Raw genomic sequence first — 13,838 nt, 5'->3', positions numbered from 1 at the left:
GTTTCTCATGTGAACGACGGAATTGTGTGTCCACGCCATTGTTGTTGATTAAAAATTATGAATAAACAAGATGGCTCACTATCTGTGTGATTACATATTTAGTAAACGTGCCTATACTGACGAAATACACCATCTCACCGCCTTTCATTATGTGTAATCAACATAGAATATTGCTTTGATTTAGTTTCTTAAGACATTCACTTAATTAAGCCAAACAGAAGTGACAAGTTGAAAATCAAGTAGGCCCACACAAAATATTGGTATAATCCAAGGAGGCTCACTGGGTAGACTTACTTTAAATAGCCTACATTGAACATGGTTGAACATACACTATCTATAAAAGCCCTTGCAATACACCCAAGCCCTTACCCATGAATTGGCATTTGAATGTTTTTTCATTTGACAATATACTGAGGGAGGCAGGTAAATAGCCTACTACCAACCAACTCTATAACGTCTATGAACTAGACCACGGTTCTTTAGTCATTAAGAATTGTCAACGCTAAGGTGGACACAAAAAGGTGCGCTGCAAATGTTTTAGTTGGAATCTCTCAAGATAACATTGGTTGTAACTAGCAATCCGATATTATGGCACAGAGACCATATTTGGTTTGAAATTGGGGCCTGCCAATTTCAATCTCCCTCCCGTAGAGCCGACTCTGCCTGAGTTGTACAAATCTAACAAAAGACCCATAAACAAATCCTCTGAATAATTTGCTAGAAGATTCATAATTTTTCCTCAGTTTGCTTTCGTTCCGTTCTTTGTTGACATTTTGGTTGACTTATTTAGACTATTTTCCTTATTTCAATAGGCTATCACTGAGCAGGAAGCTATTCCATCGGGATTGTATTACGCTTTTAACAGTTTGAAGAAATATATCTCAGTGAAACATTGTTGTTGAACAGATTTATACATTTTCAGAGAATACAGAATAAACCCAATAGACTTGATAAACGAATAAAGCTGACTTAATATGTGATTGTGAAATGGGGATGCTATTCTGTGAAGGGAACCTAACCCGCCAGAAAAACAAAAAGCAAAAATAAGAAACTACTATGAAGCTATCTTTCATTCGATTCTAAAGTCCTTTTTGAAAGATACATTTTTGGTTAGTTTTGAACTTGTGTGGGCGCTCAAATCAGTGCAAAGATTGTCATTCGAAATAGTCTTGCTCATTTATTAACTTAGCCTAGGCCAATTTGTTTCCTTATTGCAACTTGTTCCTTCGCTAACATACTTTGTTGCATTTTGGCAACTAACTGGAACTTTCACAGCGAGAAACATTGTCCTAACACAGCTATTGTATTGGAGTTGACATCCCCAATAAGGTTAAGTATACCTGCAGTAAACTTTATTGGTGGTGTAAAGCCTTCTTATGCGGAAACATAGTGTTACTCTTTTCATATGTGCAAAGTCGGCTCATTGCACGGCTGGCATGGACATGCCACATCTTACCTCGATGAATGTGTAGGTCTTATTAGTCTGCTGTACGAATTCATAACTTTTCAAGAGGCAGGCTAAGATATAGGATTCGCTTATTGTTTCGGCCGCAGCCTATAGCTGAAACAATATTGAAATGGTCTTTTGGATTTTACATAGAAGATTCAGGATTAAGGTAAGTAATATCTTAATGAATTAATACAAAAAAATGTATAGTAGCTATTTGTCTAATATCCATGTGTGGAATATAGCCGAATTTCCTAAACGTTGTGAACGCAAGTAACTGCCTGTGTACTGAGTTGTAGCTTCACGTATATGATCCTTTAAACTGAAGAATAATAATGTGGGCTAGATGGTGATAATTTGAGGGATCGTTACAATCTGATCGCCAGTTAGGCGTATGCCTAGGTCATGCCCAGCGCGTGCATGTCTCATAAACTCATAAACTACGGGCTTCTACATAAACCGTTTTCTATTGATATGTTGAGATTATATGTTGATATTTGCACACAAATGCTTTTACAATCATTTGCTAATGCATTTCAAGTTGTCTTTGTTACTGCTCAGGTTCTTTAAAGGTGTTCCATGATCAAGGGCATTTAAGTTTATTTATAATGCAGTAAAGGGACTATATGCAGGCTAGACCTGAATATGTAATTGAGTTAGCAGTAGCATATGTGATGCAAGTGAAATTAAAGTGTAAAGGGAAAAATTATCAGAGTGAATAATAAAGTTGACCTTTATGTGCGTATGTAGCCCATATGTGTCTTCATCTCATCAATATCACGATGTTGGTACGTAAGAGTGGCATAACTAAACTTTTCTAGATTAAATATTGAATGTCCTTAGGATCGAACAGGTGTAGATTTTCTTCATTTGAAAACTAAGGAGTATTCGTACAACTTTGAAAAGTAATTGTAGTAATACGTTGTAGTCTTCAGAAGAAAAGCTAAAACGAAAGAGATGGGAGCAAACATTCCTAGTAAAAAGGGAGAAATTTACAGCTGAGTAATAAAAGTTTACGACTGAATCCATTCTGGGATTGGTTGCAACAAGCCACGTGGCACAGGCTCCATGAACATGAACTTTATGGTGTTGTCTATTATGTGGACCTAACGCTATACCAGCAGCAGTCTCTGCTGTCGCACAGAACTTCCATTTTCTTTTTTTGATTCTTTTGTTCTCAACTTGATATCGTTCAGGTTTGAACCGTCAATTCAACACGACTGTGATATATTCCGCGTCTCCGGCGTCCTCCTGACTAACCGTCAGAAATGGCATCTCGTCAGTCGCCGCCTTCACCCGCTCCAGCTAACCTATGGGATAGGATAAAATGGGTAAATGGAGATCGCAGAGCTGTGCAAATGAACCGCATTTTGAAACTCAGAACGATCTGTGTTTTAAGGATATGAAATGAGACAGCTTTCCTTTCGCCTTTGCGCCATGTAATGAGTTGCTGGTCCAGACTTGCGTCGTCACTACAATCCAGGAAACACAGACAACGGGTAAGAAAACCGCAATATTTAATTCTCATGTTCTTAAAGGTTACGTGAAATTGAGATTATATGCGTCAGAGAATGGCCCGATGTGTAGTTTTTAAAACATTGAACAGCGAGAACATGTATGCACAAAATACAACACTGATAGCCCTGTGTTGGCTATTCGTGACCTGACCTGTAGGGTGAAATTCATCCCAGATTATTCACCTGTTAGGTGATACAAAAAAAGCGCCAGGCGATTGCCTGTAGTCTAATCCCTGAGAAACATGAACTATATCATATATTTGATTAGCCTAAAAAATTATCTTCTTTGGTCATAGAAATACATTGATAATAGGCTATACCAGTGTAGTTTATCCAAATATGTGAGCAGCGCAAATTAGGCCTATCTGTTTTGATCTTCCAATTACGTCTTAATCATAAATTGTTAACAAAAACAGAAGAACATCTCAAATACCCTGAATAAATTTAATATATGTTATTTTGAACCTTTACCTTAATATTATGTTGGTGCTGAGCACACACTCACTCTCAAAACATACACACACGCGCACACATACACGCGCACGCTGTTTACTGCAGTGCCCCCTTGTGCTCATATCTGAAGCGAGGGTGAGGGTGTGTGCGGAGAGGGCCCTGTTTTTCTGTTAGCCAAGCTCAATAGCCTGCTGCTAAACTAACATTGAAATTACAAGACATTAATTTTTGACAAACAAGGGGCCATATCTAAATCCATAATTGTAAATAATGTGCACGTTAAATGGTGACAGTAACCCTCCTCTCGATATTGGGTCATATTGAAATGCAGAATAGTCAGATAGCCCATGTAAATTGAAAGATTGATCTTTAAAACAACATTACCAAATATATTGAAATGATCAAAACCGTATAGAGCCTAGTTTGAATATGCATATCTGTGTCTGTGACTCAACATGGTGGTTATCATTGGCACTATCATCATTGCCAGATGGATCATGACAAATCTTAAGTGATATAATTGTTTTTTCTAAAAACAAATTGACGCCTTATGGATTTCTTTCACTCACTGCGTGCGCATATGCGTGCGTGAACGCGCAAAGGCTATTGCCTGCCTTTGTGTGGGTGCTTCTGTGTGAATCTGTTTTGTGTGTATTCCTTTGTATGTTACGAGGCCTACGTTTGGGTATTTGCAACTGATTTGTTTTGACTGGACAGATCAAACATAACACAATAGCGCCAGGTATTAATATTGTTTCAACCGAATATGAAACATTTACGGTGCTTTCTATCACATTTCTAAAATACAAGGGTATTGGAACAAGATTGCTAACAGTTGAATACAAATACTAAACATATCTTTGTAAAATACATTCTTCTAAAAATAGACACAGGGCGCAAGGTTTGGGGCATTCTTACCCTGATATATTAAGCCTGTGAGGGTGAAAGAGAGAACGAGATCAGATATGATAGGGTAGTATATGATTCTCATGATAAGTTACGCGCATGAACAAAGATTATGTTGTGGCCCATTTTCAAACGCTTTTTTGAAACACAGTGCGGCCTTTACATTGTTGGCATCAAAATTAGAGGTGGCTTTGGGCCGGAATTACATTGTACATTCATATATCTTCATCATATGAAGGCCTTTTAGAAACCTAATCTACAATGTTTTAACAAGGCATTTGTTCTGATGGACACTTTTTACGATGTGTTTAACGACGTGTGCTCTTTGGCAACAGCCTACAGAATGTATAACGAGCAGGCTCACATCCGGGCATTCATTTTGCCTGTTCAAATAGTATACACTTTGTCCATGGTTTCACGTTATCCATTGCAATTACCCTGCATATTGGGGTATATTCATCTAATTGAATACCAAAAAGAACATAGACTTACTATTCTTTGATTTTGGAATCAATTCAATAAAGAAACATTACAACCATAAGCTTTGATGTTGGGATGGGGTCCTCAGAACTAGTTTGAATGGTTACGGAAAGTCCGTCATAAGAAGAAAAAAAAGGAAGGAAAACCAAAGAGTTTGTGTTATGGAAAACGAGAGTTTACCATTAGTAGTTAGAACTTGCCATGTAAAAACTGTAATAACAAAATTCGTCATCTATGGCTTTGTACAAAATCGTTATTGTAACTTGGATATATTTAAGATGTGCTTTTATTGTCATGTGTCCGATGTCTTTTAGGATTTGCAAAGGGACTTAGGCCTGCTCCACATTTGGGTTTATAGAGAGCAGGCTACGGGACTAAAAGCCAAATGGACCATTTCCTGTCTGACTCAAAAGCTGAGAGCATGTGATCTGGCTCAAGGGCTGCAATAAAACACTAAAAGCTGAAGCCCTTTCTTCTATACATCGGTAGACTTTCAATGTTGGCATACACTGCATTAACTCCCAAGATTGGTCAGTTAAAGATCAACAGCTGCTATTGCAAAATACACGTAATGTTGTCTAACAGAAACCTCCATAGAGCATATCCGTCTAATATGTTTTGTTGCCATACCACAATCTCCATATATGATTTCTCTCATCCTTTCAGGTTGACAACACGCTGATGTAAATTATGGTGATAGGTTATGAATATCAGCTAGGCTACAGTAGCTGAACTGGCTGATACTGATTTAGGAAGATACAAGCTTAGTTTAAGTACAGTATGTCCAAATAGAGTGTTGTTGTGTTATGGTGTTATTTATCTTATTACAAGTGGACAATAGCTATCTACAGATTAAATGCATTCAACCTATGCACCATTAGAGAACTATATCAAATGAAAAAGTAGTCGAATTTAAGAGATGGGTCGTATTTAATAAAATGTCTTGCATCTGAACTACAGATAATTCAGGTTCTCTGCATTGTATGTGAGTGGCCTGAACATAGGCTGTTATATTATTGGCCTCAAGAGATGGGCCATACGGATGTCACATGGGAACGGCAGTCCACAGATTGGAAGACTTTATTACACCAGCTACTTCCTCCTCTCTGTTTGTTTTCTTTTTATTGCCTATTCAGAGTCTGAAAGAGCCCAAATGCATCTCCATCTACAAATGTTTAGGGAAAGTTAGTGGGTTAGTGCTTAAAATTCTACAAAGTCGTCAAATGAGGTATGTAAATATAGCCTTTACACTGTAGCTAGGGTTAATAAAAAACGAAACGCTGGGTATAATGACATTAATGCATATGCCAGTCCGCAAATTCTACGTGACTTATATAGAAATATAGCCTACTAATAAGGTATAAAGTATTACATGCAACACTGATGTTATTGTTGTTGTACGCTATGTTAATTCATTTGGCTACTTGTATTTTAAAACAAGTGACCTATTAATCAAATTGTGTGATTTGTATGTAAAGTGTATAAATATTATAGTTTCATACATTTTTGTCGACAAAGTTTGTTTTAGTGTTTATAATAAATATTTGAACAAACATATAGGCTAATTTAATCTACATGTAGGATCTGTACACATCGAACATGTGGAGACAAATTCGAGTATGTGCAGGTGTAGGTCCTTTAAAGTAAAAGCTGGTGAATTGTGGCCTAAAGCAAAAATAAGAAATTGTAAATTGTGGTAAAGCAGCTTACTCGTCGCATGGGATGAAAGGTTGCATTTAGAGCATCAGTCTAAGGTCCACAATGATTTGTGGATAGCTCAAAATGTAGCATAATTTTTGCTCATCACAAATAAGTCAGTGAAGTATCTCACCTGTAGTTGGATCGTTATTTTTGGCTCATTATTTGCTTAGGCCAGGGTTAGCGTGTCACATAACGAAAATAAAATATCTTGACTAGTTTTGTGATCAGCTAGAGCATTTTAGACTAAAACAGTTTGGTTAAAACGTTTCATAATGCGATCCTTATTTTAAATCATTCAGATTGTGTCTTTGTAGGCAGGGAAAGTAATTCCTTGTTGTTCTCAACAAGATCGTGCTGCAATGATATGTTTTCTGATGTGCTCGTGGCGATGCACTTTTCACTTTTCAAAAGATGACTGAAACAACTCAGGTACCGAATAACAAACTCGGCACCTTTTGGTACACTTGTGGACTTCAACAAAGACTTTCATTTCAGGAGCTTGTGAATGTTCAGATTGTGGCCAGGGCCATGCGCATAGTTTGCCATGGATGTTGGTGAGCTGGGGGACGTCTGTGGTTTTATTGCCAACACAGACTAGACCCTAAACGCATTCTTACCACCTCTACCCTCCCCCATGCTGTTCAACGCATAACACGATAATTACCCACGTCATGTTATGCTCTGAATATAAAATGTAAAACATTGAAATAATCTCAGTAATGTAGTCTGAGTTTGCAATGGATAATCCATCACAAAACTAACATCCCGTAAATGTACTGAATCAAGGATCAATCTTTGCAAGATAAACATTGCTCATAAAGTCAAATCAAGATTTGTTCAAATGTTCTCTTTCGCTGTCTCCCTGTCTCCCTGTCTCTCTGTCTCTCTGTCTCTCTGTCTCTCTGTCTCTCTGTCTCCCTGTCTCCCTGTCTCTCTGTCTCCCTGTCTCCCTCTCTCTCTCTCTCTCTCTCTCTCTCTCTCTCTCTCTCTCTCTCTCTCTCTCTCTCTCTCTCTCACACACACACACACATAAACACACACACACACACATACACATGCCAACATACATTGCGTTCAACGTCTCTGGTAAGGTAATGGATGTTAACAGTTTTGTCAAATCTGGTGAAACATGTTTTGTGGTGAAACATACGAATTAAGTTTTCTCCACACTTTACAAAACATTTCAGCTGTATGCTGAGCATTTAGGTAAGTTACTCGTGGGTGTATATCATCGTTGACAGTATATGTACACTATTTGGTTCGCTCCCGTTCCTTCTATGCATGTCGAACTTACATGCTGCATTGTAGCTGCATTTTAGCACTAATGGTTAGCTAGGAACAAACGTTACAGTTTCTTCTCAACTCCTTGCTCTCAATTGGTGGAAAACGGTCAGCTGACATTGTCATATTGTCTCTCTCGGAGCCAAGCCTCGGCTATAACACTCGGGATTGTGCCTCTTAACAGGAGATTGGAAATTAATAATATTGAAACCTCGAAATACGTAAATAAAAAGAAAGAGTGTTAACAGCAAGGGTAAAGAAGCATTTTATTTTGAATAGCGCAAAAAGTAGATTAAGGGACCTGGCAAAAGGGACTGAAATTATAGAAAATAACTGGCATAGTTTTTTTTTTTTTGGTTTACGGGCGAGGTATGAATTCGTATTTTGCAAACCCGTCGCTCTCGTGCCATTTATCTGCTGGTCAAGACGTTTTGCCGAATGTTCCCTTAAATTCCACCACTTATGACACAGTCAGACACTTTCCGTCGTACGGTGCAGCTGTGACCCAGAATCGGATATACGCACCGTTCTATTCTCCTCAAGACAATGTGGTTTTTGGGACGAGCAGAGCACCATATGAATATGGATCAAATGTTTTTCTTCAAGAAAAAGATGTGCTCCCCAGTTGTAGACAAACAAGTATGGGACTCAATACACAAAGCCACATTTCTCCAGAGTACAGCTTGGATCAAGCAAGAACAGGAACACAAGAGCAGAAAGCCAACGTCCAAATCTACCCTTGGATGCAGCGAATGAACTCTCACAGCGGTGAGTTTTACTACGACAAATAAATTAACGAAATGGGCCGGTTTTACAACAACATAGTAAGTTACTTTTTATGGCCCCATAAACCATCACGGAACCACTTCGTCTTGTAGAAAGGCCTTTCATGTGCATACAAACTAATGTTGGTTTATTTTGTAACAATTGCCTTACAAAGTAGCCTAAGCGTAAACTTCATTTTTAAAGAAGCCTACGCTGAACCTGATGAATTGGCATATTATACAGGCCTATTTGATATGTATCAGTTCGGTGTTTCTGTGATCTAGTAGGGATCACAATTTTAATCTATCTGAATCAATATACGTGCTTTTACTCTTTAGCTTATATTCTTTGACCTATTTTTACATTCAGAATGATGACTAAAAAACAATTCACCTTTGTGGAATTCTTTGATCCAATCCACCTTTATGTTGATACCTGTCTACTATTGGAGAGTTGTATATGCTATATGGGGGAATTATAATTTCTTATGTTTTCTCCGTACAGGAGTCGGGTATGGATCAGACAGACGCAGAGGACGTCAAATTTACTCTCGATACCAAACACTAGAGCTCGAGAAGGAATTCCATTTCAATCGCTATCTGACCAGACGCCGACGTATAGAAATTGCAAATGCTCTTTGTTTAACAGAACGTCAAATAAAAATCTGGTTCCAGAACCGCCGTATGAAATGGAAAAAGGAGAGCAATCTCACTTCGACTGTGACGGGAAGTGAGTCGACAGCAGCATCTGTGGAGGAGCAACGCAGTGGTGCAGAAGAAGAGAAAGACGATGAAAAGAAGAAAGATTGAATTACAGCACGGAATCCAACGTTACTACCTATAGTTCCAAGGACCAGAGACTTAATTGCATGATATAGGCAACTATGCAGCTTGTACTTCTCTTTCAGACACAGGCGTCAAGAGTTTTACAACCAGCAGAAATCTCCAGATTATTTGGGGGGGAAATAAGGAATTTTGACTCCTTAGAGTGTCGGCGTAAAACTACCTACTTTGTTAGAAAGTGTCCTGTTATGCTACCTGTGTTGTGAAATGAAAAGTTTCAACATAAAACGTTTTCCTATTCAAAAAACGTTCACGAAATAATAACTTAATCACAGTGTTAATTAAGATCATCCAGTGAAAATATGAAGGGCGTGACGGATACACACCTACTTTAGGTTCGTACCGCATCAAGTGTATATGGCTTGTGCTATCCTGCAAAGCTGCAGGGATACTATAGATATGTGTATATATTCATTGTCAGTCGTTTGAAGACTTATGTGCATTCTGCTGCTTTGATAGAAGCTCTTACAACTGTACACAAAGATATTTTAGATCATCTGATTCCAGACTAAAGGAAGAGTGATAAACAATTTTGTTTCGTGTTTTGAAGTCTTGTTTTGTCATTATTGTGAATCATGAAATAAAACGTTTTCAAAAGATCTCTTTCGTCTTGCTAAATATGTAGCCCAATATATCTTAAATACCATATTCACAAATTATACCCACACCATGACATATATCATTTTAAATATGGTGGATCTAGAAACAAAAGGGATTAGCAAATTCCAACGACATGAAATCTTAAAACACAATTTGTGCTGTTAGGCCCAATTTGTTTGAAAGATTTTAGATAACTGTTACCTATCGCTATTGCTGAATTAGATTGCGCTTTGAAGTCTCAAAAATTGAATGTATTCATTCATTATTAATTATTCATTTAGGCCTATTCATGCCCATAATCAATTACACCTTGTGTCCTTTTACTCTGGTTTTGATTTTGCTTAATTCACTATTATTATTATTATTGTTATTTTATAATTGTTTATATCATTTATTATAGTTGCATTATTATATTAATAATAGGAGTTTTGAACTAGGTTACTACAGACTATCGTTATTATAATTTGTACGAATCTTATTCTTATTTAAAAAAACATTTAGCCTACTTATCGCTACTCCTAAATGTTTTGCAGGCGGTGTTCCTGAATAATTGCAGTGATTGTCATTATACAGCCTCTGTGGGGCACTCAACCTCTCATACCAATGGTATGGTAGGCAATGGGTTGACTGGAGTGGGCACATATGACCGCCCTGCCCCATACCAGACACAAGATGACGCTCTTGTCTTACTGTCTCGCCCTTTTTTGCCACGATTTCGAACAACCAAAAGCTCAATGTTAACCGGACACGTTTCCCCTATTCATCAATATCCCCTGGAGTATCAAGCCAATTTATGACTGGCCAACATTTGCACGTGATCCCTTTCAATTACCCCATATTTGGGCAGCGCGCGTCGAATCAAGTACAACAAATGTAACACCCCCACCTATAAATCCTGGATTATTTTTGGGCAAGACAAACCTGAATTTCAAATCAGCTTCAAAGAAATGTATTTTTTAGTACACTTTTGCTTATTTAGCAAGGCTGCTCCATGAACTGTTATCATTTTTTATTTTGTTGTTAGTTAGACAAGTAGCCTAACTTTTTTGGGGGGCTACTTGTCTTTTAAAATGTTTAGGCAAACGCACGAAGAACCTAAATACAATATGCAGAATGTTGGAGGCTATAGCTCTCTTTCAGAGCGCCATCAATCTAATCTTCACGGTTTCAATGGTCGTCATTTCAACGGAACATTTACTTCTCCTGTTCCTATCGCGAACTCTTTTGAACGAGAAGAGATGAAAACTATCTTGCGCTACAACACGGATACTCATCTACCAACACGACCACAGCTGGCAGTGGTCTCCAGTAGCTCCGTGGAGGCGAACGGGCTTAACAACTGTTGTAATGGGCTGTTAGACGAAGAGATTGACAGGGGCATGGAACTGACAAAAAAATCCAACGGCAGAATTGAAGAAAGCAAGATGAAGGTCGAAACTGTGCACACAGTCAAACGAAAGAATATTTTGAACCATCACCAACAAGACAGTCAACAGCAGCCAGAGATTTATCCCTGGATGAAAAAGCTACACATGAGCCACGGTAAAGTTATTTTCTAATGTAGGCTACTGTGTCTTCCCTCATTCACTCTTTCGTCCCAATACTTCCTCTGCCCATTCACATTTCCTCTTGAGTTTTATAGGCCAAAAGCAGGAAATAATAAAACTCACAGTCATAAATTTTATGACAAAGGCATCTATTGCTCGTAAACCTGTTCTGTTACTGAGTAGAGGTGATCTGCAGAGAGATTTATGATGGTATAATTGGATAAGAGAAACAAAAATTATATAGAAGTAGGCTACTTAGATTCATGTTTTATTATAATTTTGGTCGAACTAAAGCCTGTCATTTCAGTTTGTTCATAGATTATTGTATGCTGTACTATAAAATGAGTAGCCTTAAGTTGAACCCTTTCGGGAGACTCTGTCCTGACCTAATACTGAACTTTTCACCTTGGATTGTTCTCATGGATGAACCACTAGTTGCAACAACGTAATATTAGTAATGCGCTAGCATTTTTCAAGTCGATATGTTATCCACCTTTGTTTAAAGCATTGGTCTACTAAAATAATTGACATTATCATTTTTCTAGATACATAGAATATCTACAAATAACATACTGATACTCCAGTTTTTCACTCAAACCTCTTTCACTTCTCACTGCATTTCACAATTTCAATGTCATCTTTAAGTCCACTGTATACTGTGTACTTCCATAAAATGTGATATGGGTTAGCCTACTACGTGGAATTTGTGTGTCAAATTAATTTATCATTGGTTTTTTAAAGTTTGCATTTTTCTAATGCCACTTCAGAATCGGACGGTAAACGGTCGCGGACCAGTTACACCCGCTACCAGACACTGGAGTTGGAGAAAGAATTCCACTTCAACCGGTACCTCACTCGCCGTAGGCGAATTGAGATCGCCAATAACCTCTGCCTGAATGAAAGACAAATCAAAATTTGGTTCCAGAATCGACGCATGAAATGGAAGAAGGATTTAAAGTTGAAATTAAACAAGTAACAAAAATAACCCTGCATTTTGTCAGATCTCCAGATAAATTAGAAGCTAAATTTGCTCGGTTACAGAGGTCAGAATAGCCTACCTATGAGGTGCTTTTCAAATACATTGCTTTCATTATAGCCATGCACATTTTGCCTGTGCTGTTTAAAACATAAGGTGTTGAATTTAATTCCATTGTTGAATGGTTCTGATGTTTTTAAAGTAATGTAAGGAAATGTGATCATTTGTGTTGAAGGTTACAATGGGAGGGGTCGCAGAATGCAAGGCCACTCCCTCTTTAATTTTGGTGCAATATAGCAGGGCTATTTTAGATAATGCGTGTCTTCTCTTGATACATTATACTAATTTGATAATGATTGTTAATGATACAAAAATGTGAGTTCACTATCGCAGAGGGATTACTGATGTTTACCCTAAAACAGTAAAGTTGACTTATGGCAGCCTAACACGTGTTGTAAAACTGATATGCAGAACATTATCTTGAACTGATACAAGTTGCTAGTAATTTGAATATCCTTTATTGATAATAATGAAACATTCTGATATCAACAGTGGACGTGCATGTATCATAATCTATGTTACGATAGCCAAACTGCATTGATTGTAATTTATTCATTTATAGCCTAAATAAACATATTTCATATACATGAATACCTTCATGTTCGTGTTATTTATTATTTCTGGTATTTGAATATGTACTGTTTATACGAATCTGTCAAATCATTTGTTGCCTCCTGTGGCATATGCCAGACAAAACCACATAACATTTTAAAACCCAAATAAAACTTTATTGCTTTTCGTCAGCCACTACACCACAAAGTTTTTCCTGTTTGACTGGGTTGAAGAGGAAGATAGTCTGTTGCAAAGACAAAACAGTGGTTTCCAGCGTAGAACTGAAGCTTGATGTGACCAGAGAGCCTGAGTAACCACGGCGTTGGCTTTCATCAGCGATCAGACAATCTGGTTGTGTAACCCATGCTAGGCCAAAATTTAGACAAACGTCAGAGCAGAGGGCAAAGATGCCGGAACATTGTCGGTGACTTCATATCGTTATCTCGTGTACTTTGTTGTCAAGGAAGTGTTTATATATTGGACTAAATAGTTGGAAATCTTTCAGTTTATCTTTTTTTAAGTAAATCGTTAACCAGTCCCATATGAAAGAAAAAAAATCTACTCACCTTTAAAAACCGATAGTCTTCTAATCCCTTAAACAAACTAGTTCATGGGTAACATGTTCTGAGCTTTTACAGTTAGCAGTTTAGCTTTACCCTACCATGATGACAATGTATTGAATTCCTTGTTCTATGTCTTTTAGCGTATTTT

General features: G+C 37.6%; 2 protein-coding genes across 2 annotated transcripts; both read left to right on the top strand.

Moving 5' to 3' along the window:
• The first annotated feature begins 7,717 nt into the window (after positions 1-7,717).
• hoxc6a (homeobox C6a) lies at positions 7,718-9,893 on the top strand. The gene is made up of 2 exons (XM_047040815.1): positions 7,718-8,553; positions 9,055-9,893. Exons 1-2 carry the CDS (start codon positions 8,157-8,159, stop codon positions 9,357-9,359), a joined length of 702 nt encoding a protein of 233 aa, XP_046896771.1. The 5' UTR covers positions 7,718-8,156; the 3' UTR covers positions 9,360-9,893.
• A 718-nt stretch (positions 9,894-10,611) lies between these two features.
• hoxc5a (homeobox C5a) lies at positions 10,612-13,112 on the top strand. Its single transcript, XM_047040821.1, has 2 exons — positions 10,612-11,534; positions 12,307-13,112. Exons 1-2 carry the CDS (start codon positions 11,063-11,065, stop codon positions 12,513-12,515), a joined length of 681 nt encoding a protein of 226 aa, XP_046896777.1. The 5' UTR covers positions 10,612-11,062; the 3' UTR covers positions 12,516-13,112.
• Positions 13,113-13,838: the final 726 nt, after the last annotated feature.

Source organism: Hypomesus transpacificus, chromosome 18, assembly GCF_021917145.1.
Source record: "Hypomesus transpacificus isolate Combined female chromosome 18, fHypTra1, whole genome shotgun sequence".
Classification (NCBI taxonomy): domain Eukaryota; kingdom Metazoa; phylum Chordata; class Actinopteri; order Osmeriformes; family Osmeridae; genus Hypomesus; species Hypomesus transpacificus.
This window is presented reverse-complemented; position numbering and strand designations above follow the sequence as displayed.